This window comes from Engystomops pustulosus, chromosome 7 (genome assembly GCF_040894005.1).
Source record: "Engystomops pustulosus chromosome 7, aEngPut4.maternal, whole genome shotgun sequence".
NCBI classification, from domain to species: domain Eukaryota; kingdom Metazoa; phylum Chordata; class Amphibia; order Anura; family Leptodactylidae; genus Engystomops; species Engystomops pustulosus.
This window is the reverse complement of record NC_092417.1, coordinates 70,317,263-70,343,710: the sequence shown is the minus strand read 5'-3', so window position 1 is coordinate 70,343,710 and position 26,448 is coordinate 70,317,263. Positions and strand designations below refer to the sequence as shown.

At 40.2% G+C, this 26,448-nt stretch overlaps 1 protein-coding gene across 1 annotated transcript in view; it reads right to left on the bottom strand.

The window, feature by feature from the left end:
• Positions 1-26,153, bottom strand: part of PPP4R3A (protein phosphatase 4 regulatory subunit 3A) — a 29,479-nt gene extending 3,326 nt beyond the window's left edge. Inside the window, exons 1-13 of the mRNA XM_072116662.1 lie at positions 25,347-26,153; positions 21,566-21,621; positions 20,123-20,221; positions 17,706-18,323; positions 15,414-15,491; positions 15,211-15,327; positions 5,656-5,772; positions 4,335-4,466; positions 3,583-3,685; positions 2,500-2,658; positions 1,671-1,840; positions 1,414-1,556; positions 731-921 (exon numbers count right to left, since the gene is read on the bottom strand). Of these exons, the coding sequence (XP_071972763.1) occupies positions 731-921; positions 1,414-1,556; positions 1,671-1,840; positions 2,500-2,658; positions 3,583-3,685; positions 4,335-4,466; positions 5,656-5,772; positions 15,211-15,327; positions 15,414-15,491; positions 17,706-18,323; positions 20,123-20,221; positions 21,566-21,621; positions 25,347-25,488 (2,125 nt within the window). The 5' untranslated portion in view covers positions 25,489-26,153. The remainder of the gene's footprint in view (positions 1-730; positions 922-1,413; positions 1,557-1,670; positions 1,841-2,499; positions 2,659-3,582; positions 3,686-4,334; positions 4,467-5,655; positions 5,773-15,210; positions 15,328-15,413; positions 15,492-17,705; positions 18,324-20,122; positions 20,222-21,565; positions 21,622-25,346) is intronic.
• Positions 26,154-26,448: the final 295 nt, after the last annotated feature.

Below are 26,448 nucleotides of genomic sequence, written 5' to 3'. Positions count from 1 at the left end.
TATGATTCCTCTGTGCCAAGATTATCAGGGTACAAGGTTTATATACACTTATTTATCTTCTGAACATTCACTAGTATCCATGAGATGGATAGAAAACACAATGACTCTCTCAGCTATGCTCACTTACCTAATCAATAAAACACACAGCTCAGTTATAAAAACCTTATCTGTCTGTAGTAAGTAGAGTAAGTCTCTGCACATTCTGGTCTTGTAAGGGGAGGGGCAGGAGAAAGACAGCAATGCAGCCATGACAGGAGAGGATATTCCAGAGAAGAATCCGACAATTGTCAGAAGATTTACGGTAGTATCCAGTGGCAACCAAAATTGTGTACACCAGAACTGATAGACACAGGTTGGAATTATATCTGTGAAATGCTGTATTTTGTTAATAATGAATTAGAGAACATGTAATTTTGATATCCTTAGTATATTTAAAAATCTTGTCTTGGAATACAGTTTTAAGGCCACACGCACATACCCTTTTCTGATGATGGGCTACATGGAGCTATGGATTAAACACATATTGTCCTTCTGATTATGGTTATAAATATGGAGATCAAAAAATTTGAATCCACCAGAAAAAGCTTATAGTAGATGTATAGGGGATGTGCTGTAATTCATGGTGCTGCCCAATATATAGAAAACACAGCGAGACGTGGTGGTAAAACTATCCGGTGGATGGGTCATCAATAGCCTTATCCCAGAAAACCTTACAAGCCAAAAGACTTACATTTCTTTCTTTCCATGAACTTGGTGATAGGATCCATCAAATCATCACTATTCTTAATTTTTTCTGAAGGTAGCACCATTGGATCCCCATCCTCCAAATCATCTTCATCGGTGTTAAACCACATCTCTTCCTCGTCCTCTATAGAGCGAGCATCTCTCCTGTACCGGTGATTCCTGAGGATGGACCGCATGCTACAGAGAAAATAAAAGCAGTAGTATTATGTAACTCAAATTTATTAAAAATGGTCTAACCCTGTAAATATGTAATTGTAAATTATTTCCAAGAGCTCCAGGCTAATTAGCATAACTTTTATAACTCTATATTGACACAATCAAGGCATATAGCGTTATAATAAGAGGTCCAGTGGGAACTTCTTATTAAGACACACCTACCATCAGTAAAACTGAAGGTAGAGGTCCTTTAATATTGAATGTGATTCTTATGATATAAATACACAAATTGGTTTTAACTTTCACTATAAAAAAGAAGCCACCTTTTCAAACAATAAGAAATTTTGGGTGTTTGCATAAAACGCTGTGTGCATTTCACGATGGCAAATGGATGTTTGTGTGCACATAAACTTCAAAACAAAGATAAAGAGGGGGGTTTATATAGTTTAGCATCGATTAGCTGTTCAACACGGCATAGTGCCAGAATACTCAACTTGGCCTCCAGATACAAACCTGTCAAGCTTGGGGTTGTCTTGTCTTTCACGTTGCTGGTCATATCGCAGTTTCAGTCCTTTAAATGTCTGCACATAGTCCACATCCTCTAAGGCTTTCCAGTAATTCTCAATGATATGAGCTGTTAATGATTTGATATCCTCCTTTAAGAGACAAAAATGTTGTCAGTCAACAACTTGGATATACAAAATGTATAACTAAAATAGAGGGCACATATATTCTATATATTAGAGGGATAAAATCGCCACAATACTCACCACTCGCACATATTCAAAAATCTCAATAATAGCAGAGTTTAGAAGATTATACCGAGAACCATTGTTGAGAAATGCTTTAACCACGGGTTCAAACAGGAAGCTTTTCACTATATATCTGTTGTAAAATTCATCTTTCAGACCGACTATTTTCCGCATGAAACGCAAGGCGCCTGTAAAACATTGTTGTGTAAAAAGGAGGTTGATAATTGCAACAGTTAAAGAACATCTACCACCAGGATGAAGGATTGTAAACCAAGCACACTGACATACTGGAGTGTGCCCCATCTGGCAGGATCTGCTCTTCTTTTAGTTATTTTTTCCCTTTACAAAAATTATGCAAATAAGCCCAAGGGGCTCCAGGCTCAATTAACACCCATAGAGCCCAGTGCCCCTCAGGTCATTTGCATAATTTTTAAAGCCTTTTTTTCTTAAAAACAAGGGCATAAGAAGCTTTAAGAAGAGCAGATCCTGCCAGCAGGGGCACACACCAGTATGTCAGTGTGCTTGGTTTACCATCGTTCATCCTGGTGGTAGGTGTCCTTTAAATGCATATCATGGGTGTAACAGAATATAAGGAATTAAATTCAAAAGCAATAAGGCTGCTGGCTGCAATCCATAAATACAACACAAAAAACTAAACTTTTTTAAACTTCGCAATTCAATAGAATGTGACTAGTGATAAACCTAATATAAATAAAGGCAGTGTACACAATATCTACCTCTATCATATGTATTAGTGAGTTTAACAAATATTGTGATATAGAAGCAAGTGAGCATCATGGCACTTCCAGACATCAGACCATGATGAAAGAGTGTCTGAGGTACTCACATAGGGCCAGGAAAGAGTGCACAGATGACATAAGTACCAGCACTCTGCGCAGGATGTCCTTGTTGATGATGTAGTTCTTTATGTGATACGTGTGGTGTTCAACACAAAACGTAAGCAGCTCCAAGATCAGTGCCAACAACTGAGCTGTCTGGAAATCATCTGAAAGGAAATAAAAAAATTACCATGGTAGAAACTCGATTTTTTTTTTTTAAATAACAACCAAAATCCACATTTTCCCCATCATCCTAACCAACTTGTGTATTATTTCAAAATAGAAGTTATACATTAGACATGCAAGGCATCCCGTTAGCTCCCAAAACTGCTCAGTACCTTATATGGCAGCTTTAACGTATGGTAAAGGTGTTGTTTTAACAGGCCAACGCTGCAGCATGCCTGTAATATCAATCTATATTCCTAACTCTCCTCCAGTCAAGGCGGGGAAGGGGGGGCTCAAAAAGGTAGTCCTGAAGGCTGCTTGGATAGAGCACCACACCACTCCCATGTCTTAGTGGCACCGTGCCCTGCCTCCTTTCTCCTAAAATCCTACATGATTCTGTGGCTTACCGGACTTCTCACGCAAGTGCAAAGCACCTGTGCTCTCTGTTCCAGCCCCGCACATACCTGGCCAGATTCATAGGTGCACAGCTCATGCTCAGTTTCCGGCACCTCAGGAGAATTCACAAAGAAAAAAGGAGGCAGGGATGGCGCAGCTAAGAAATGGAAGGGGTGGGGTGCTCAGTCCAAGCGGCCATCAGGATTACCTCAAAAAAGCCAGTTTGACTACTTACTGATGTGCCCCACCTCCTTGACTGGAGAAAAGTGAGGAATATAAGTTATTTTTACTGCCCTTTATAAAAACACCTTCACAACACATAAAAGCTGCCAGATAAGGTACTTTTTGTGGATTTACAGGGTTTCAGGAGGTGACAGGTTCCTTTTATCCGAATTATGTTTATATTATTAAGAAAAATTAGGTAAGAATGTGTGTTCCTTGGTAAAGTAAAACATTTGGTAACATTCTCTCTACTGGCTACTATATATCTAAAGAGATATATGACAATACCCCCCTTTAGGATTGCTGACCTTTACTGGGTTTCTCCTCTGTAGTGTTAGCCAGTAATGGAGCAGTGAGGACGTGCATGCAATGCTTGTAGAAGAAGCCTAAGAATTCAGTCTTCTCTGTTTTCTAGGAAAACAAAACAAAAATGCTTGTTCCCAATGTGCAATTTAAATGACTTTAACAATGACCATACCGGTCTCTGCACACACTTCACATTTCTTAATACAAGCAGTGAATGCCATACATACAACATAATAATACATGCAAAAGTAAAGGGACAGAAAAACTAAAGAAGAAAATAAAGTGTACACAACAAGGAATGAGGGCGTCCTCATTCCTCATTCTACAGCTAGCACAAGTCCTAATCCACTTCTATGCACACGGCTGTGGATTTCACGACTGCCAGAGATGCAAATTATAAAATCTGTCCTATTCCTGCTCGTTTTTGCTTTATGGGCAGTCATTTCCAATAGTTATATGCACGAGCATGGAGATTAACTGTAGATGACACACAAGATGCAAACAAAAGACCTTGGGAGCCCCGTGTGTGTCATGTGCATGCACCAATTGTGTGCAGGTAGCCCTTCAGCCACAGAAAATGCAGACTGCTCTTTAGTCCTGTCTGTTCTGTGCCACTAAATATTGAGTATACAACATGTAATAGTAATGAGAATATAACATGCAAGAATTGTAGAATGCTCTAAAAAGAAATACACAAGCTTAACATGAACACTAGTAAAAGCTGCACCACACAACACACAGAGCATTTTCTTACATTGGTAGTAGCCATCATGTTGTCTGGATCTACTAATGTCCTCAGCAGTCCCGTCAGCTGCACAGCTCCTCCCAGCTCCGGATCAGTGTCACAGATCATATGTTCAATGATAAGGTTGATCAACAAGATGTCCTAACAAAATTAGGGAAATTTAAAAAAAATCTCCTCAGCTTCATTGATCAACTTTTTTTTTTACCAAATTTCAAAACTCAATAGTACAAGCAATAAAAGGAAAGTCATTTTGTAACAGAGAAGAATGCCTGTTTTGCCACCTTAGAGACTAAACTTCCTCCTCCCTAATCCACATTCATAAACTTAACTAATTCTGAATCTGTATTTGCCTCCAAAAATAGAAAACATCTAACAAATCCATCAGATTAGGGAACTTCCTCCACTGTTCAACTATTTTCCCTACAAGCAGGAAAATAACAAACCCCACAAGGAATCACTGTTTGTGCACTTTGTTTTACGGGTTATTGGTCCTGTAGAACCAAAAGTTCACTATTATTACAAAATGTAACAATTCTAGGGCACTCAATCAGGAATAATGACCAGATGATTCCACTCTCACTCCATCACAACAAATAGTTGGAACCTACCAATAACTTGTTTTGAGGAGATGTGCCTACAATTATACCTGTGCTCCTACAGGCACCACATGAGTATGTAGACAAGTGGTGTAATCCATTCATGTGGCTACTCAATAATGCAGTTTCTGGGACAAGGTAGCCTTTAAAATTAAATACCTAAGAAACTTTGTTCCCACAAGCCTCTTATGTGCAATTTTTGTCTACATGAATCCCAGTTCAGTAATGTGCTCAAGGGGGTTCCCTCAAGCGGTTGGCTATGGGATGCGGGTAATACTGAGGGTCAAAACTGGAGGTTGCTTTCTCCCTCTTTTCCGGGACAGATGAACCGCTCTGGGGGCTTGGTTGGAAAGAATAAAACAGGCAGGAAAGCATGGCTCCAGGGTTCTGTCTGAGAAAAGGAATGCAATTTGCGCTGACATTTTGTTGTTTATACCCATAACCCTCTTCCTCTTGTTTACTACCCAGAGAAGTCCATTGAAAACCTAATGGCTGATGAAGCTCCCAGTGGAGACTATAGAAATATACAAAATGCTTTCAGAGGAGAAGATCCCCTCAACACCCTCCGTGTGTAGCACCAGCCATGGACATTACACAGAGGCAGAATCTTCAGTTCAAAATATTTGCTGCAACAAGAGCTCACTCCCACCTACTTCCCTTATACTGAACTATGCATGTGAGGTTTTTAGGAAATGTATATAAAATTACTACATTAACGCAGAAAAGCTACTTACATCATCGTTCTGCTGCGATTCCTGCATTACAAACTCCCTCACCATGGATGGGTTGTACTCCACAAGATAAGAAAATATGTCAGTGGCTGCACTGCGAACTTGTGTATCGTCCATACCCTGAACGCAAAGGATACAAGAACACTTCATTATGCAACATGCAAATTCTTAAACATATTTCATTTATACAGACCTAGGTCACTATAAACTAAATCATGCACAGCCTTTCCCTGCCAAGGGCATAGGGCTTATGTGACGGGAGTGTGTCTCTATTAATGGCCTTAAAAATCAGTGCTGGAGAGATCTCCGTTTTGTGGGACCTAAAAATGTAGAAGTTATGGCTTAAGGAAAAGGGGAGCTAACAGTAAATATATTCTCTACTTCCATAGCTCACCATAGAAAGGGTAAAAAACTTTTTTTTAAAAAAACTTTTATTAAAATTGAGTATAAAGCAGGATTAACATTGTTCAGAGTCAGGGCACAAACAGACTGTTAGTAGTCAAAGTTAACAAACAACCAATATTAGGTACAGTAATACAGTGGTACAATCTAATAACATGCATGAAGTGCCACAGGAAAAAACAAAACAAAAATAAAACTGCAAATATCTGGTTTAATACATTATCCCATAGCCTTCCCTTTATTCCCTTAGCAGGTCAAGAGTGTCCTAGAGTATTCAACTGTGTATTGCGTCAAAAGTATGCAACACCCCTGCCAACACTTGGGATGAGTAGGGGTTCCGTAAATGCCCTTCTAAATGCCAGTAGCTACTCTGTGAGATTGATCACCTCACTAGTAGGTCTGTAACATGGGAAACTATGTAATTACTACAGCTGTAAGTCACTGGCTGTATGGTAAGAGTTAACATGTGAAATGTTATTAACCAATGATATCAATGATTAACCAAGCTGGAAGCTGATTGGAGAGTGCTGCCACCTGACCAGGGGAGTATAAAAAACCCTGGTGGGCGGGAGCACATGGTCTGAAGTTCTTCTAGTACATTCCAGGAGTAGAGTAAGAAGCAGGTCCAGTGTGAAGCTCCTGTAGAGCTTCCATCCAGACACACTACCAGGAAGCAGAGGCGTCTCAGGAGACTAAGCCCAAGAGCAGAGGTCCACTGTCTGGACTCCATCTTCCAGCCCAGCCTGAAGTTACTACCTGGCTGTGAGCAATCCTTCCTACGGAACTTCTCCTACCAGCTTTCCAGCCTGCTGATTCTGTGGCTGTTGCCTGCTGTTCAAGCTCCAATAAAGAACCCGTAAGTGCCTCAGTGTGATCCCTGGATCAGGCTGCTTCACCTTCAAGGGCTTCCCATTCTCAATCACCCAGGGAGTCCCATAAACTCTTCAGGTTTTGCCCCAGGGAGAAACCTCCATCAGCCTCTCCCTCTACTTTTCCTGCACATACCACCTACTGGAGACCTGCCAGGCTGTAGGCCCATCCTTAGCCGCCAATATCAAGACCATAGCGTGCCCAAGGCCGCAGAAGCCAGCCACTCCAGTATTCTGGGCCCAGCCAGTCTACTGCCACCAAAGAAAGGCTAGGCCCTGGTCAGGGATGTTGCAGGTGATTCACAACACCTTCCCTACACCTTTTGAAATTTAATCATGGGCAACGCATACCCTTATAAACAAGGTGGTTGAAAAGGAATGATGGAGTTAAAGAAGACCTGTGACTAGAATTTTACCACCCTGACTAACAATGCCTGCTGATAGAGGGATACAAGTCCTCCCCATATCACCTAAAATTAGCTGCCACTGGGGCACTGTAGCTTAATTACAGCCATTTCTCTGATATGAAAAGTAACTTTCCTGACTTCTCTCTCTCAGGCTGCCAGTGAATCACGCACCATTATTCTGACTGACAGCTCGGTGTCTCTTCAAATCACTGCTCTGCCTCCATGTACTTAGAGCTTTATATGTCTGTAGTTGAATATTAGACATTTACTAATTACTTATAGCACACAGTGCCTTCTGTTACATTCATGACATGTGACATCATCGTATGTCTTTCAGCCTTCAAACAATAGCAAACTGTACCCTATGTATGTGATCACATGAAATCATAGTGGCCTGCATGGCAGATGAGGAGGAGTAGAAGTCCACGGAGGCTGCTGTGACTTCATGTGATCACATACAGTACAGTATGGGTACAGCTTGCTATTGTTAAGAGGCTAAAGGACCTGAGATGATGTCACCCATGTCACATGACATGAACTGCTGAATAGTAAGGAGGCATAAGGTATGGGGAGGAGTAGATGGGAGGGACCAGCTGAGCAGGACACACCCCCTCTGATGGCAGGTAACGAAAGATAAAAGGCGATTTATGTGGATGAAAGGAAAACAATTTTTAGCTAAAAGAAAGGTGTCAGTTAATAGGACTCTATAGGTATCTGTCACTGGCTGTATATGTGCAAATATGGTAACAGGTTTCCTTTAACCAGTTTCCTCCACATGGTGGAAGTTGTGCAAAGCTTTTCTTACCGAAAAAAGGGATTCTCTCAAGAATATCAGTGTAGGATGCTGCCATGCCTCCTCGGCCAGGATCCCTAACAAGCATACATCCAGGGTCAGAGGAATATACCTATTATACTAGACAAAAAGGATGTCACGCCCACACCATGTGCCAGAAATCTGCGTAAGGGGCTCTGCACCGAATGCACTCTGAAGTAGGGATTTGTGCCATTCAGTGCAATCTCACCCGATTAAGATAGGATTGGTGAAGAAAAACTGGATCATTTTATTATTGCAGGTGACACCATCATTGAGGACTCTTGACCTGCCTATACCTCATACACTTCTTTGATCAACTGTGAATAAATCTAACATATTAAACCCAGGGATCTGTGAATACCTATCAGGGGGTAGCTGGTAAACACCACAGGAGGACCTGAAAGGTGCGAGGAGAGAGCTGTCGTAATTGGAGATCCTGGTAAAACTTATAATGAGGGATGTCATAAATAGTTTGAAGTTGTTTAACTGGTTCACGACCGCCAGCCGTGTATTCACGGCGGCGATCGGGTCCGGCTGCATGGAGAGGGCTCACGGGCTGAGCCCTCTCCATAGCTGGTAAGTCTTTGCTGCATGTAGCACCGATTGCGGGTGTTATAACAGCGATCGCTGCCGGCAGCCTCAAAAAGACGGCGGCGCATGGGCGCCGGCATCTTGCCTAGGATCGCCACTCCCCGTGAAGTCATCGGGGAGCGACAATCTGTCTCCATGGTAGCCCCGGGTCTTCCGAAGACCCAAGGCTATTTCGTTTTAACCCCTTCATTACAATGTGCTGATAGCACATTTTAATGAATGAGGAGGAAAATCCCCATATACTGCCATACTGTAGTATGGCAGTACAGGCAGTCCCCGGGTTACATACAGGATAGGGTCTGGAGGTTTGTTCTTAAGTTGAATTTGTATGTAAGTCGAAACTGTATATTTTATAATTGAAGTTCTAGACAAATTTTTTTCTTGGGCCCAGTGACAATTGGAGTTTCACAATTTTTGCTGTAATGGGACCAAAGATTATCAATAAAGCTTCATTACAGACACCTTACAGCTGATCATTGCAGTCTGGGACTATAGTAAAGCACCCAGAGAGCTTCACCAGAGGTCACAGTGGACAGAGGGGTCCGTCTGTAACTATGGGTTGTCTGTAAGTCGGGTGTCCTTAAGTAGGGGACCGCCTGTATATGGTAGGATCGATCAGACAACCTAGGGTTAAAGTACCCTAGGGAGTCTGAAAAATAGTAAAAATAAAAAGTTAAAGAAAAATTATAATAAAAAAACCCCTAAAAATTCTAATCACCCCCCTTTCCCTAGAACTGACATTAATATAAATAAACAGTAAAAATCATTAGGTATCGCTGCGTCTGAAAATGCCCGATCAAAATATTTTAACGGTTTTTCAATGCGTTTAACCCCGTAACAGAAAATAGCGCCCAAAGTCGAAAATGGCACTTTTTTGCCATTTTGAAAAATATAAAAAAATCTATAAAAAAAGTGATCATAAAAGATCTTACAGTCCTAAAAATGATATCATTGAAAAATTATCAAATTTCGCAAAAAAATGACACCACCCACAGCTTCGTACACCAAAGTATAAAAAAAGTTATTAGCGCCAGAAGTTGGCAAAATCAAAAATCATTTTTGTACAGGAGGTTTTAATTTTTGTAAATGTATGAAAACATAAAACTTATACAAATTTGTTATCCCCGTAATCGTACCAACCCAAAGAATAAAGTAGACATGTCATTTGGGGCGCTCAGTGAAAAACATAATATCCAAGCCCACAAGAAAACGGCACAAATGCGTTTTTTCACCATTTTACTGCATTTGGAATTTTTTTCCCGCTTCCGAGTACATGGCATGGAATATTTAATATGAAGTGAAATTTGTTACGCAAAAAACAAGCCGTCACACAGCTCTTTTGAATGAGGCCTTATTTTTTTTTGTCTAAAACATTTTTATTCATTTTACTGTATTATATGCTTAAAATATTATCTCCACAAAAATCCTAATCTCAATAATCCTAATCTCAATAATAATAATAATAATAATAATAATAATAATAATTAACTGGACTCGCACAGCGAATGCCGTAAAAAAAGATAATTTTTCATTAATATCCTTTTAAAAAATGCTCAAAAAAAAAAAAAACTACTAAAAGCTTCTGGTGATTTTCTAAAAATTTTTAAAAACAGCACCCAAATTCTAACTCATAACATTCTAACAAAAATACATGGAATCTTACCCCTTAAAGAACACCTGTCATCAGGTCTACCTGATGGAGCAGCTCACAAGGATCCCATCCCAGCTTTTATCTAGTTATTTCATACATTAATCATTATAAAATCATCTTATGTAAATGAGGCTGGTCACATGGTCAGAGGCAGTGATGTCACTCCTGTTACCCCTCCCCTCTCCTCTCCCTGCTCATGTGTGTGTAATGTATAGTAAAGCATTGCTAGTATCTGTGCTGCATCTGCTGACATGCTGTATCCTCCTAATACACATGTGAGACACAGACATCAGCTACACAAGTACCTGACATGTTCTGCTATAACATGGCTGCCTGGAGCGGTTGTATCTCTCCTATACACATACACACAGGCTGCAGGGGGTGTGGCCACCAGCAAGCACATGGAGCAGCCATTACATGGAGCAGCTGTCAGTCAAGCACTGGGGGTGTGGCTGTACCTCCCACTCATGAATAAGCTGGACAGCTTGAATATGCTAATGACTCATTGGACATTTCACAGCTCATTTGCATACAGCTTTAGGACCTCATTGCTTAGGTTTACAGGCATGTCGAGGGACAATGAAGGGATAGAGGCAATGCTTTCTAATGGCGGTTTATGAAAATATATTTAGTTTAGGGGGTTATTTTGCCTGACGGGTTCTCTTTAACGCCGAAGCCATTTTTCACCTTCCTGACACGGCCCATTTTTCAAATCTGCCCTGTGTGACTATAAATGGTTATAACTTTGAAACGCTTTAACATATCAAAGTGCTTTTGAAATTGTTTTCTCGTGACACTTTGTACTTCATGTTAGTTGAAAAATTTTAGTGGTATTTTTTGCATTTATTTATGAGAAATTCAGATATTTGGTGAAAATTTGGAAAAATTCTCGATTTTCGAACTTCCACACAGTCATAACCGCAAAAACACCTAATAACTAACATTCACCGAATGTCTTCTTTATGTGGATATGTTTTTTTTATGCACTCTCTTATTTTTGTAGGATGATATGGGGCTTTGAACGTCAGGTGCGTTTTTTCACATTTTCATAAAAAGCGCAAAATCCTGCTATTGAGGGACCTGCTCAGGTTTCAAGTCACTTTGAGAGGCCTAAAAAGTAAAACCCTATTATAGAAACTACACCCCTCAATGTACGCAAAACAACTTTAACCCCTTAAGGACGGAGGGTTTTTCGGCTCATTTCTCGCTCTCCAACTTCAAAAATCCATAACTTTTTCATTTTTCCGTGTACAGACCTGTGTGAGGGCTTATTTTGTGCGTAACAAATTTTACTTTCCCGTAATGTTATTTATTTTAACATGCCGTGTACTGTGAAGCTGAAAAAAAATTCCAAATGTGGAAAAATTGAAAAAAAACGCACGTGCGTCACGTTCTTGTGGGCTCAGTCTTTACGACTTTCACTCTTCGGCTCCAAATAACACGCCTACTTTATTCTTTGGTTCGGTGCGATCGCGGTGATACCAAATTTATATAGGTTTTATTGTGTTTTAATACATTTTCAAAAATTAAACGAATGTGTACAAAAAAGAAAAAAAAAATTTTGCCATCTTCTGACGCTAATAACTTTTTCATACTTTTGCGCACGGAGCTGTGTGAGGGGTCATTTTTTGCGAAATGAGGCGACGTTTTCATTGCTACCACCGACCGCGGTTATTAGCGGTGGGGGTTTTATGCATTTTGCAAAAACCCCCACCTTTGTATGAAGAGGACTCAGCCCGTGAGCCCTCTTCATACATCCCTTATACCTCTGCGCCGTAGAGCTACGGCGCAGAGCGTTAAGGGGTTAATGAAGTTTATTAACCCTTTATATTGTTTTACAGAGGTTTAAAAAAAAAAAAAAAAATCGGATGCAATTTTGAAAGTAAAATACCCCATAAGTGGTGGTAACCTGCTGTATGGGCACACGCCAGGGCATCGAAGGGAAGCTGCGCCATTCAGAGCAGATTATGCATTGTCACTTTTTATTGGCTATACAAGCTTTATATTTTTGGCAATTTGGACAAATAAGGGCTTATATTTTGCGACATGAGATGCACTTTACAAATATTTCATTTTAGTGGGTCATTAGCTTAACTCTTGAATGTATGGGTTTAAAGAAAAAGGTCAATTTTGGTTTCCTTTCTTTGAGTAGCTTTTGGGGGTCATACACCGTACACTAAAAATACTATATTATCTTTATTCTACAGATCACTATGATTACGGTGATACCTCATTTATATAGTTTATTTTTACAATTTTACTGGAAAAGAAAAATAGAGGAAATCTCATTTGTTTTTGCTTTGCCATCTTTTCTGAGACGCAACTTCAATATTATTTGGTTGACAGAGCTAGTTTGGGGCTTATTTTTTACATGTTGAGTTGTTCTTTTCAGTGGTACCATATTGACGCACATAACTTTTTTTTGATCACTTTAGAACATTTTTGTGAAGAGATTTTCTGGAAAAAAAATTAAATTTTTTGGAGAGTTTTTCGTGTTTTGTTTTTACAGCGTTCACTGAGCGGGTCCAATAATGGTTTTGAGTTATTATACAGATTGTTAATTCTTTTTTAATAAAATGTGCTTTTATTTAATGTTTTTAACTTTTTTTAAATTTACTTTTACAGGTTGGCTTGAACAAGTGATCCTCTGATCGCTTGTTCAAGCTCTTCTTCCCCTTACACAGTGTAATACAATGTGCATGCTCAGGGTTACAGCCGGGTCCTGTCAGAAGGATCGCGCTCCCAAAAGAGGATCTGGCAGTCCTGGGGCTGCAATCGGAGCAGCGGACTCCACCCCACCCCCGGTGTGGGGTGTGGGGGTACCGATTCACGTTAAATGGCCCTTGCACGCCTTGGTCAGCGCGACCGTGGCGTGTTAGAGGCAGATGTCGGCTATAGTATACAGCTGACACCCACAGCTTCTGCCGCCAGCTCTATTCAGGAGCCGGCGCCAGAAGCTTGATGCAATATTACCTCATAATGCAGGAATGCACCTCCCGCCATGCAGTACTTTTACGTCAAATGTTGGTAAGGGGTTAAAAGAACCATGCCAACATAAAGCAGACATTTGAGAAATGAGAACCATGCATTAGTTAAGCATTAATTTGGGTGCTAGGACTTTTTTTTTTTAAATATCTAAACACAAAATATATCATACAGATTTGTAAACTAATTTTAAGTACAATGTGTCATGAGAAAACAATTTCAAAGTCTCCTGGATATCTTATAGTGTTCTTAAGCTATAACCACATACAGATACGAAAAATGGAGCCGCGTCCTAGAAGCCAAAACAGTCCTAAAAGGGGTTAAATAATTCCAGCAACCTGGATTTTTAACCACAAAGGAGTCTCAAGAATTATATCCTTCATTGAGTCTTAGGCTGGCAAAGTCGGTAAGGGCCAAGCTATGAGCAGGTAGTAACAGTTTGGCGTATGAGCAGGAACTCTCTAGATTTAGCCATAGCATATCCAGCCCAAGATAGTGTTCCAGGTGGTACTCAGAGTTAGGCCTTATGCTCACAAACGTACATCCGCCCAGCCGTACTACAGGAGAGGAGGAGGGGGAAGAGTGCGATAAAAACATACATACGTCCCCCAGATGGTCGTGTGCATGAGGCTTTAGGCAGAGGAGCAGGCAACAACCAGTTCCGAATATGTTTCAACATAATACGGATGCAGAACTGGGCGAATTGCTCCCATCTGGGTTTTAGGCCACTGCAGGGTTGATAAACTCAGCTTAGCCTTGGATGAACCCCATATAGAGGATGATATGATGCTTTCCGTCTGGCAAAACAATTTGCAGGGGAACTGCAAATTCCCCTTTGGCATATTTTTCCTCTGGTAGATCACTTTCAGACCTTATTTAGACTTTGGGGAGCATTTCCCCTCTCTGTAGTGGGCCGTATCAACCTTATTAAAACGGTGTCACCCAAGTGTCTATATGCTCTACAACATAGCAGTTCAGTTCCCCTGCCAGGTTTTCCTGGAAAAATTAAGATAAAAGTAAACTTAACGAAAACTGCATAATAGTCCCCATGTCTACAATGTGATACAGGTCTGCTTTCAAATAAATATAGTTATAGTAGGTTAGTATGATTCTTTATGGTCCTATTTATATATGTGGGGAAAAAAAGCCTTGACTAGTGGAGGATCAATGAAATTTGCCTGTGGAGTGTGGGGTGATTGGAGTGGACGTGGGCATCCAGCACTAGAGGTTTATGTGTGTGGCACTTTAACCTACTTACAAGCAGACCATAAAGGACTATATGGCTAACTGTTAAGTCTTTAGCCTTTGTTCACAATCCCTTACAATTGACACTTTTGTGTTTATTTCCTAGCTTGTGAATGGAGCCCATAACCGTGCACAAGTTACAATAACCAGCAATTTTTTTGTCCATCACTGGAGATTTTCTATGCCCCTCTGATTTTCCTCCTATCTGTGGAATGTGGTGAGGGCACCAGATTCAAGAGAAGTGGTGCACATTCTACATTAATAGGCACACCCTGCACTGCTCTGAAAGTGTGCAACAACCTTTTTTGGAGCAAAAACATGGAGTGTGCAACACAGTCGCGGTAATAAATAATGAGTACAGTCCGATTCTGCACTGGCACAATGCAGCCGTGACAAAACTGGCACAGACACAAATACATATGGAAGCAGAAAACTGGCACAAAGGCTTTAATAAATATGGGTGAATGTCTGTTACTAGGTCTCAAAAGCCTAGTTTTGTCACAAGCAGATAGCATTACATTTCTATAGTGTAAAAACTGCAGGAGATTCACAACATACACATTATGTATATAGCACAGAAACCCTTTTACTTACGAGAATTACTTCCAGGGCAGGCAAGATACCCATATTTGATAAGGTTTTGAAGAAAGCATCTCTGTTCTGCGGTTGTAATGTTTGGGAGAAAGCACAAAACTCTTTCAGGAAGTTCACCTGAAAGGCAGAAAAGAAGGGGAGTTAGACATTTTAAAGTAATGAGAAGTTTTTGTAAAATATATATTATATAGCTCTATACCAACCAGCTCCTGACGTTTCTCATCATCTGTTGCTTCATCTGTGAGGTGCGCAAATAATTCTGTTAGAAATTTCTCATCCTCCTAAAGGGAAGACACAGAAATAAACATTAGTAGCTTGAAAAGTAATTGGATTCATTGGTAATTGGTTAACACAAAATCCCCTTGGAATTAGAAGATTTTGTGGGCAAAGGTAGAGGTTCAGTTCACATCTACTAAGAGACTCTGTTAAAGATTTGTGTCAATGATTTTTTGACAATGTCTTTCAAGCTACTTTTTTTCCCGGCCAATATAACATACATTAAAATGGAAACAAATGCTTAACTTTTTTGGAACAAGTAAGGAGTATGCATGAAAAAGACTCATTTCAGTGAAGAAAAAAAAAAAAATTGTTTTTAATTTTTATTTGTGTCAGTATATTGATAACCCTAGTGGTCCAAGTAAGAATTATAGGGTTTATATATTATTTATAATGTTAAATCTAATGACAGATTTTGTTTTTTTTTTTTAAATCAAAGGTTCCAAAAAAAAAACAAAAAAAAAAAAACTAGAAAGTCACTTTTTTTAAAAAAAATAATACCATTTAGTAACTCCATGCATAAACAGGGCCCTCATTGGTATTGTTCCAGCTGACCATGGTACTGCTCTGTAAGGTCTTATTTTGCCTGTATATGTAAGATGTGTAAAGTGCTGTAGATTGTCTGTGCCGCCTGTGTTTGGCCTGCAGGGCACCATGTGCCTTAGATGTCGTGGTCTCTTATGGTCAGGAGACTTACCCTGTACATTCTACTGGAAGCCTATCCTTATACTAAGGCAACTTCTACTAAAATCCACTGACTGTTTCCATACATCTCATTTTGATTTTCAATTATGTTTAATCAACAAAGTTATAGGTAATACACAAGACTTATGGATGTCAGAAATGTTATTGTTTGTACAATAAAACGTTTCACAATTTTCCAATATACAGTCAAATTACCTTTTTTAAAACCTAATATGCGTGTTACAATTTGGCGTTTTAAAATCAAACCAATAAAAGTACAATTGGAGGATAAAACTTGAGTTTCATAGATTTTTACATCTCAAGGAATAAAATGAAAAAATGGAATACTTGGCTGTAAGCTGCTCCGTACCAGTTTCTCACTTGGTTCTATGGTAATGAAATACCAAGCATGATTGGTTGCAGTGGTCACATGCACAATGGGCATCAAGAGGTGGCAAGTTAACAGGATTGCATTTTACAGTCATGTAGCAAAGTCACTCTCCCATTGCAAAGAAACTTACACTAACTGCTAGGCAGAAGCTGCTCAGGCTTTTCAGTTAAAATCCATGTCAGAAAGCCCATCAGAATATTTTGAGCCAGGTTTTCAGATGGAAAATCCAGGTCAAATGCTGTTGTGTGAAAGGAATTACTCGTATAACACCTTCCAGACTGCCATATATGGCCATGGATAACATTTTTGAAGCAATGACTGCAGGAACCATTGACATGACAGAACTAAAGATACCCTGCATCAAATTTCTGCAGTGCCATTTACGGTACAAATTTAATGACATTTATGAAATATTTGACTCCTACACTTTGTCTATCTGTGACAGAAGGCAATTGCAGAACAGTTCAGAACCCAACTTGACAACAAACCAGAGGACAAAATAATCCTAGACAGATACCTCAGTGCTAAAACTGATATGTGTTGTCATGATTACAACTGGCTGCCGATTCCTTGCATCTTATATCACTACGAGCCTAGGAGTCCTGTCCTGAGTACTGTGGTCAATCAGTGAAATCCAGCCACTGTAAAAGCCGATGATTCCCAGACCAACAGTGCTCAGGACAGACTTCAAGCATCATAGTGGTATATGATACAAGGAGTCCCTGCTTCCCTGCTAAACAGCAGCATCAAAATGTAATCAAAAGTACAAACAAAAAACAAGATTACAGTACCAATAGAGGGTATAATATTTAATGAAACTCATACATCTAGTGTAGATTTTGAAATCTACAGAATGTAATTTACTATTTTACACTTACTATTATATCTATTGTGAAACTAAATAAAACATGCATACTTTGCAATTCACATCTTATTTTTCTAATATGCTGCTACTGTAGATGGCAAAGCTAAGCCGTCAGCGAGTCTGCAGAGCTTGGATTCAGCCTTTAAAAGATAGCAACATGAAGGTGCATTCACTTCTTGTGGCCCTTATTCACAGCGTAACTGAATATAGGAGGAAAGCAAAACCTTAATAACCCTCCTTGTTCCCAGATCAGCAGCGAGGCAGATATTTTATACTCACCTGTAACATCCCAACTATCTCCACTTTATTAAAAAATATGAAGGAGTGGAGAGTAGATAACATGTTTTCTTCAAAGACAGAGGGGGTGGGCAATACCACATCTTGTATGTACTGCACTCTGTATGTCTGGTGGATTTTCTGTTTCAGTTCAGGGTCCGATATGGGGATCACCTCTTTAAACTTGGCAGTTTTTGTTAGAAACTCCCTGTGTTTCCGCTGTACAGATAAGGAGGGATCATACTCCAGGCAGCCAATGATATCCATGATACAGTCTTCAGAAAACATGACTTCAAAGAGTGCAGTTCGATTTAAAAGGAAGATGCCCTTGATAATTTCATACAAGTGGTGTAATCCTTCAATGTTCTCCAGGTCTTCACACACATGGAAAAGTTCAAGGAGTTTTTTAATGTACCCCTCATTCTCTAAAGACAGGGCCAATTTTTCACGACGAAGCGGAGAAGGCAAAGAAGCCGCCACAATTTCTGCTATTTCCTCTAAGCGACTAAGTTCACAGGATGGCAATTCCAAGCCTGGAGAGGACATGTCTTCAAAACGTTCCTCTTCCGATTCATCCACCAGATCCTGAGTGATATCCACAGAAGGGTCTTTTCCTTGTACCTGTAAGAAGAAGAACACGCATGTTTATTTTCTAGATGTTAGATGTGAACACATTTGGGTTGATGACTATTGCAACAAGAATATGCAGAACATAGAAGTGGCCGCATCTTACAACTATTATTTTTCGTCTATTTTATCCTCTATAAAAAAAAATCTCTGGGGTGTGGGTGCCACAGGCTGTGGGAAGCATTTTATACATCAAATGCAATTTGTTGGTAAGTTTAAAACAGATCTGATAATTGGGGACCTTTATACTGGCATACATAGAAATAATTGTATTTGGGATAAAATAAGTATATAGCTATAACAAGGTAGAGAAGAAAAAAAAATTACAGAAAGGTTTCTTCATTTGGAAAGATGCAGGCATAAAACAAGTAGTGGAGGGTATAACATTCTTCAATTCTTCAGATGGAACTAGCAAATATACTGGTCCCCTCTTGTTTTTTACCCCATATATACTTATATAACATTTCCCTTACCCCTAGTGGTATTTTTGTGGTATACCTTCGTTGTATTTAAAGGGGTATTTCTTCAATTGGATGTTATTAATAAAAATGTTCCTGTGTGAAGATAATTTCTCATAAATGTAGCCATGTTGTCCCTTAGAAATGAGATGGCTTCCTCAGATACGACCACCCCGCACTCTGGCAGCAGTGGCCAGTCATGCGCTATTGAGTCCTGCCTGACCACATAATAACTACAGAACGGCTGTGGGACATGCGGTAACTACCGGACATTTCATATACAAAAACTTTTTGTTTCTTTGTGCAATCGCTCCAGCAGAGGTGGCAGTATCCAAGGACACAGCCTTGTTTCTAAGGGACCATATCAATACACTTATGAGAAATTATCTTCACACAGGTAAAAAAAGGGGTACTTACCCCTTTAAGTACTTAATTCCCTCTCTTTTTACATTTTCTTGGTATACACAAAAATCGAAGACAATAGACAATTCATCAGAGAAAATTCCGGTAGACTAATCAATAGATAAAGAAACAAAAGACCAGACGCAGCAATATTCACATTCAGAACCCAAAACCAACCCCACAACTCCTCCAGTACAGTGCCTCCTTTGAAAGTCTAAAGGGAATAATATTCATAAATAAGGTCTGTAAAGTCTTAATATCACATTGTTATATTCTTAGCTGAACATGCTTTTCCCATTGTATTGTAAACTTTAATGGCTTAATAAGTAGCTCCGACAATAAAATTAAACTCTGTTGGACTCAGTGCCCCGTTGGTAACTCAGCCAGTAACCCTAGCATAAAATTTATTGACAACTATTTTTCTTCAGCTATACCCTGTATTCGGACCATATGATTTCTCTTCATTTTATTCTTATACTCATGGTAAGTGGTTCTTTTTTGATACCAGAATTGCTTTCCTGGTATAATTTCCATTGTATACCCAAAAATACAAGTTCAGATTGCCCTTGTGTAGGTAATAATCCCAAAAGACGCACTTGGAAAATCTAATGTAGTAGGCTCAGGATTCCTTACATTCCCACAACATGTGGGAAGCAGGTGAGCATCCTCTATTCAAGGTCTTTAAATGATGTTTGCAAGTAAAATTGTAAACAGCGCACAATACATTAACAGAAGAATCCAATTCCTGAGGCCACCTTCATACGTGGCGGATCAACGGGTAGGGGCTTGGCCCAATCGCATACAAGTTTCAGTGGAAACGCAAAAGCAATTGGACCAAGCCATGTCCTTTTTGAATTCGGTTTTAAATGCTATGTGTGAATGCGGCCTAAGGATGCTGTTCATGTGCAATATTCATGTAGAATTACTACATACCTGACATATTTTCTCCCAAATCTCATCACATCCAGCTTTTTCCTGAAAACTAAGAGCCAAGTCATAGTTTTCAGCCTCTGACCAAACTATTAAAGTGTCCTGCAAGAAAAAGGAATAAATGATCAGTAACTTTACATCAGTAAAATAGTTTGAATTCAAAATAATTTGTATTTACAGGCAGTTTTTTTTTTTTTTTAACTATGAGACATCTGTAAGTGGGGTGTCCTTATGTAGGGGACTGTTTGTATATTTACAAGCAACATACACTCGCTTTGAAAACAATGTTTTTCCAATTAATTATATTTAAAAAAGTGTATTATTTTACTACAGCAATTTAATCTAGTTTTCAAAGACAAAACCACTCCAACCTCCACCTGGCCAAGACAAGCCGCAAACTTTTCAGTCATGTGCATGAAGCATAAAGCCGTGTTCACACACAGCATTTGGGTTGCTTTTAAAATGTTAACATATAGATTATGTTGACACCATGTATACAAAATGTAAAGGAAAATATGCAAAATGTTTTCCAGGATGGGATCCGGAAAACAATGCCCCCTTTAGCTACATTGTAAGACAGCTCCCCTAACATCAAGCAAAACTTTCAGAAAGCCTAATGACATGATGTGGGATTAAAGTCAAATTAGTACAGGCAGTACAAGATAGGTTCTGTAGGTTTGTTCTCAAGTTAAATTTATTTCCAAGTTGTAACTGTAACCCCAGCCAAATATTTTTTGGTCTCTGTGACAAATGGATTTGAAATCTTTCATTCATTTAAAATCTTTGGATTTCATCAGAACCAGGATTAAAAGTAAAGCTTAATTGCACACACCTTTACTAACTATTATATCTGTTTATTGTAGCCTAGGGCTATAGTACAGTGAATTACCTACATCCAGAGGTCCGTTTATAACTAGAGGTCGTCTGTAAGTCGGGTGTTCTTTCATTCAAAAATTAAAACAGGACACCAGTGTAATAGTCCCTGTTCCTCACAGCCAAAACACATTTTAGAGACTATGGAGCAGATTTATCAAATGTCTGAAAGTCAAATAATATTTCCAGTTGCCTATGGCAACTAAATCACAGCTCAGCTTTCATTTTACCAGTGCTCATGGATATTTTAAAGGGGAGCTGTGATTGGTTGCCATGGGCAACCGGAAATATTCCGACTTTCAGACACTTGATAAATTTGCCCCTATGTGTGAATATGAATCAAGGACGGGACTAGGAAATTCATGTGTCACTGATTCTTGGAGTCCTGTCCCTGTCCTCTGGCACGGTTGTCAGTCTGTGAAATCCACTATGCGTGGTTCTATATCTCTCTAAAGGTCAAGAGAAAAAAGGGGAACAAGCTACTTCCAACCATGTGCTACAGGACAACAGACAGCATGGGAGAAACATTCACCAACTTCTATTTACAGTATAAGCGAACAAGCCAGTATTTACCTGCTGTTTCTGGTAAGCAGTGTTTGGGTTAATTTTTGATTCCAAAAGTAATGAGCCTAAAAAGAAAGAAAGATAAAATATTTATTAATACAGCGAGTACATCTGCAAATATAATGACAGGTTTATTGTACAAACCGCTGCCTTTACTGTAACCGCTGTGGCATAAGAGTCCAGCACTATATTCAGACATAGTATTTTGGTCAGTTTGTATGCTGCAAGCACTAGGGTCAAAAAGGGTGGTGACAATTGTATTCTACAAATTTTTTGGTCTAAGTGCTAAAGACCATTGTTCCAAAGGCACATGGTCCCAAATTCTTAAAGGAAACTGCTCATAATAATCGCACACCATGAAAATTTTCTGTTAATATATTACAACATATTTACTAGATCTGTCTGGTAGTAAGACTAAGTAAACTTAGATGACCCAGACTAAAAAGGGACCCTGTAACATTTGTTCTTAAGTTGAATTTGCATGCAAGTCGAAATGGTTTATTTTATAATTGTAGATCCAGACAAGATTTTTTTTGCCCCAGTGACAATTGGAGTTTCAAAAATTTTTTCCATAATTGGACCAAGAATTATCAATAAAGCTTCTTTACAAACACTTTACAGCTGATCATTGCAGCCTGGGACTATAGTAAAGCATCCAGAGAGCTTCACCAGCAGTCACAGTGGCCAGAGGGGTCCGTCTGTAACTAGGGGTCATCTGTAAATCAGGTGTCCTTAAGTAGGGGACTGCCTGTACAGGGACAGATGAAGAGTGTGGTAAGGTTAGACTAGACAGTCTTATCATGCAAAAGATTTATGTAAGTGTATGGTGCTGGATGATAAGTTTGGTGCAGTATAAGACCGTTTAGTCATTCTTTGCATCTCTTACCAGTTGCTTTATTTTACGCCAGAAGATGTTGGGTTACCACTATTTTTTTGATTCACATGCTTTTTGCCGTTAAGCTATGCTTTTGTCATACAAGTTATAAAAGTATCAGAAAATTGTTCCAAAAGCTTTTACAAAAGTGGTGCAGGTAGTTTTTTTTTTTTCAATGCAAATGATGACAAATTCTTTCGAAGACAAAAAAATCTTCTCTTGTGTTTTGTGGGTTCAGTACATTTATACCTGTATAATGCATATACCGATAGTGTCAAGGATAGTCATAGAATAGCCTCAAAGCATTGAAAGTGCATGATTATAAACAAATTATAATGAATCTCCCGCAGATCAGACTGCATTTTCATCTGAGAGGTTGGTTCCCTTTAAACTGCATCGGATTTGTTAAAAAGAAATGCAACTGCATCAAAATGAACACAAAGAGTTCTCATACATAAACAATAAGGGCTGCTGTTTACAAGTGTCCAGAAATGAAAGTGCGTTAGAGAAAATTAGAGAGGTTGATACTTTTAATTTTCCAAAGGCTTTCTCTAAAATGACAGGGGGTTAGTGGCCGCTGCTCACTTCTTGCCTTTTAGGGTTCATAGAATCAGTAAGGCCCAGTTCACATCCGCAAGAAGACTGTTGCGGATACTGACAAAGCAAGGTCTTCCATTCCGCAAGACTATAATTGACCTTCCATTTTGCATCTTTTAATTAGGCTGCATTCACATGTGCGTTTACGCTGCGTTTTGAAACGCAACACAACAGCTGAAGAGAGATTTGCCTACTTACGTTGCCGTTAACTGTTGCATTTTGTAAAGGCAAATGTTAACGTGTGTTAACACAAGACAAATATCCTTTCTGCATCTGTTGTATTGTGTTTATGCCATGTGTGAATGCAGCCTTAGAAAATAAATGGACTGTTGCTTTGCTTTTTCAGCTATTCATAAAATAGGAATGGAACCTTTCGCCTGCAGGTGTGAGCTCACCAAGCCTTTCCCTCCAAATGCACATGGATTCATACACAACGTTGGAAATGGGGAACCAGATTAGAGATTACACCAAATTGAAGTCAAGCTTCATATGTTAGATGCCAGCTGCCTTAAGTCAGATTAGGGTGAGCACAGTCAGTTTGTATTCAATGCACTCATTGCAACCTATAATACATACGTTGTACCTCTAGAAAAGTGAAGGTTCATATTGAAGAACAGATTTCACAAGCGTCAGGAGCAGCTCAACATTTTGTTAATGTACATTGAGGTTGATTAGATTATGTTTCCTTTTTTGTGATTGAGAAAGTTTTACACTCAAACAGTTGGGGACCATATCATAACCTTTTGCTATGCAAAGTGCTCTGGATTTTAAGATACACAAGCAATATCTAATGGTTTAAATTATAGGATTAAATTATATTTATTAAACACCAGGGATATCCAAAAGTTTATCTAGCTCTTGTTTATCATTTAGTTCCATGCACAAGTATATTATTGACGGGATTTCCCAACAAGTTTATTTTTTCATGTATCCTGTAAAGATGTAATGCTAGAACATGCATTATAAACGATTGTGTGTGTGTCTTTCATACGTATAGTGTAACACATTTTTACATGGCTGAAAGTCTTTGTTGACATAATCATGTATTTTGTAGTGAGGTTTCCTATATACTTGTGTTGTACCTCCTATGGCCCATAATCAGCACCAATTACCATGTATGACGTTACATCCGTTCATTGGTCTTGGATTGTTTTTAAAGTTGTGGCTATATCATGCAATGTTCTACCACGATAAAAGGGAACCTGTCACCGCTGTTTGAAAAAAATTAAGTTGCGGGTAGGTTCCCATAGCATAAGGGCAAATAAATTATGTAATGTAATATTAACACAGGTGTTTTGTAAATGTAATTGGGCAAATCTCCTTTCAACTGTTGCGATTCTTTTCGAAAAAACCAACGCACCAACGCATTAACGCAATATGTGAACACACCCCGAGAACCATAGTGTTTGAAATGCGTAGGCCTGTGACCACAAGATGTTGTACAGCAATTTTTTATACATTTTGAATAAATACGTTGGATTTAATGGATGTGCTGCAGCAACGATTTTTCTCAACCCATGTGTCCTTAGCCTAAGGGCGCGGTCACACAGTGCGTTTTGGTTGCATTTTCATTGCGTTTTGAAACTCATTACAACAGCTGAGAAGAGGTGATAATGCGTTTCAAAACGCAATGAAAACACAACCCAAAAGCACCGTTTGATTGCGCGCCTAAATGTGGTTGCTCACTTTTCATAATGAAAATCTCTGCAACTTTCTAAAATTTCCGCTTGTTAGGTCACATTTGTCAACATATTTTTCACCTTGAATAGTGATGCACTATTCAGACAGGAGCCTAGGATTTCTGCACCTGACTAGCTCCTTTCCAAGAGGCTGACAAGTGTTACAGATACCCGCCATGGTTCTGCAACATAATAGCTTCCTTCTACAAACCTAATTTCACATTTGCACAACCAAAAAGTCAGAATTGATGGATATACGGTACCATTGCACATGATATTTAAGGAGTTTTCCCATTTCAGACATTGATCCCCTATGCACAGGGCCAAGGTAGTCTCTTGTACTGCTCTATACAACCAGAGGTCTATAGAAACAAGGGCTAGTGACAGGCAGCTATGGCATGTGGTAGTCACTGTCATCTATCAGTGGAGGTAATAACCAGGTCGACACTGCCACACTGTGCTGGACCTTCAGCTCTGTATGGTCGTTTGTCTGAATGTCAACAAATAGCAGTCAGGGTCTTATGACACTGAATAGAGAAGTTGCAGAACTTGTGGGCTAATCTGCAGCTGACCTATAGATAAGACACGTGACTTGTCATTACTACCCCATTACCGGGGGCATCCTTTGGCCGGCACTCACCGTCGCTTTCTGCCCGCACCAGCAGGGACATGCCCTTCAGCCGGTCCACATAGCCGGAGGACACATGGCCGGTGCCCCGGTCGTCCCATTGTCGGTCTTCGTTCAGTGTGTAGACCTTCACCCGCCGCCTGGTGTCCGTCATCCTGGCGGCTCCTAGCTCCGGGAGGCCCGATCCCCGGGCTGTCGTGACTCCCGTCCTCCGGTCAGCAGGGCCCGGTCCTCTGGCTTTCCTAGAGACGGTATACCGGAAAACGGACCTTAATCTCCGGGTTTTCCTGAAGGCCGCAGTCCGGCCAGTGGTTCGTATTGTCCCCGGTCTTTGGGTTCGTCTCCCAGTCGTTACGCGGCCCGCCAGGCCCAATCCCCGGACTTTAGTGACACCCGTAGCGGCTCCTTTCTCCACCGTTTTCCTCAGCCCGGAGTGCAGGCCCGGTCCACGGGCTTTCCTCACGATATGACCGCTATTGTCGCCTATTCCGCCCCGTAGGCCTCAGGTTGCCGGTGTGTCGTGACGAGACGCCGCCACCGTGCGCTGCCCTCCTCAGGCCGGCTTCCCGCTCTCAGCGGTGCTTAACCCTTCACGTTCCCCGGTGGAGGTGAGGTGGGCCTGAGCCTGGGGGCTCTCTCTGCTCTGATGGCGGGAAGATGAGAGGAGGAGCCCGGGCCTGTCTTCAGAGTCCCGGCCGCTGCTCTCCGCTCACTCCCGGTGTCCCCGCCCTCTCTGCCCGCCGTGCCTGGCCCAGTGTGTCCGTCACAACGCCGCCGCCATATTCCCTCGTCCCCTCCCTCCTGCGCTCACTCACCCCCTCCCCCCGGGAGAAGAGGAGGAGGGGAGCACCCACATCACCCCAATAGTCTCATCATATGCAATACATATACAGAGATATGACGTCCCCTCAAAATGATATGAAACCCCCAATACCGGAGGCCATGTAGTACTTCATGTTATCAGAGGAGAGCTTGGCTGCCTGACCCTTTCAGGTAATGGATGGTGGTGTCCCCAAATATCACACATGTGGTGTAGGGGCCCATTAATACGTTTCACATCGTGATGTAAAGTGTGATCATGGGGGTCTTCGACACCAGCTGGAAGAAAACCACC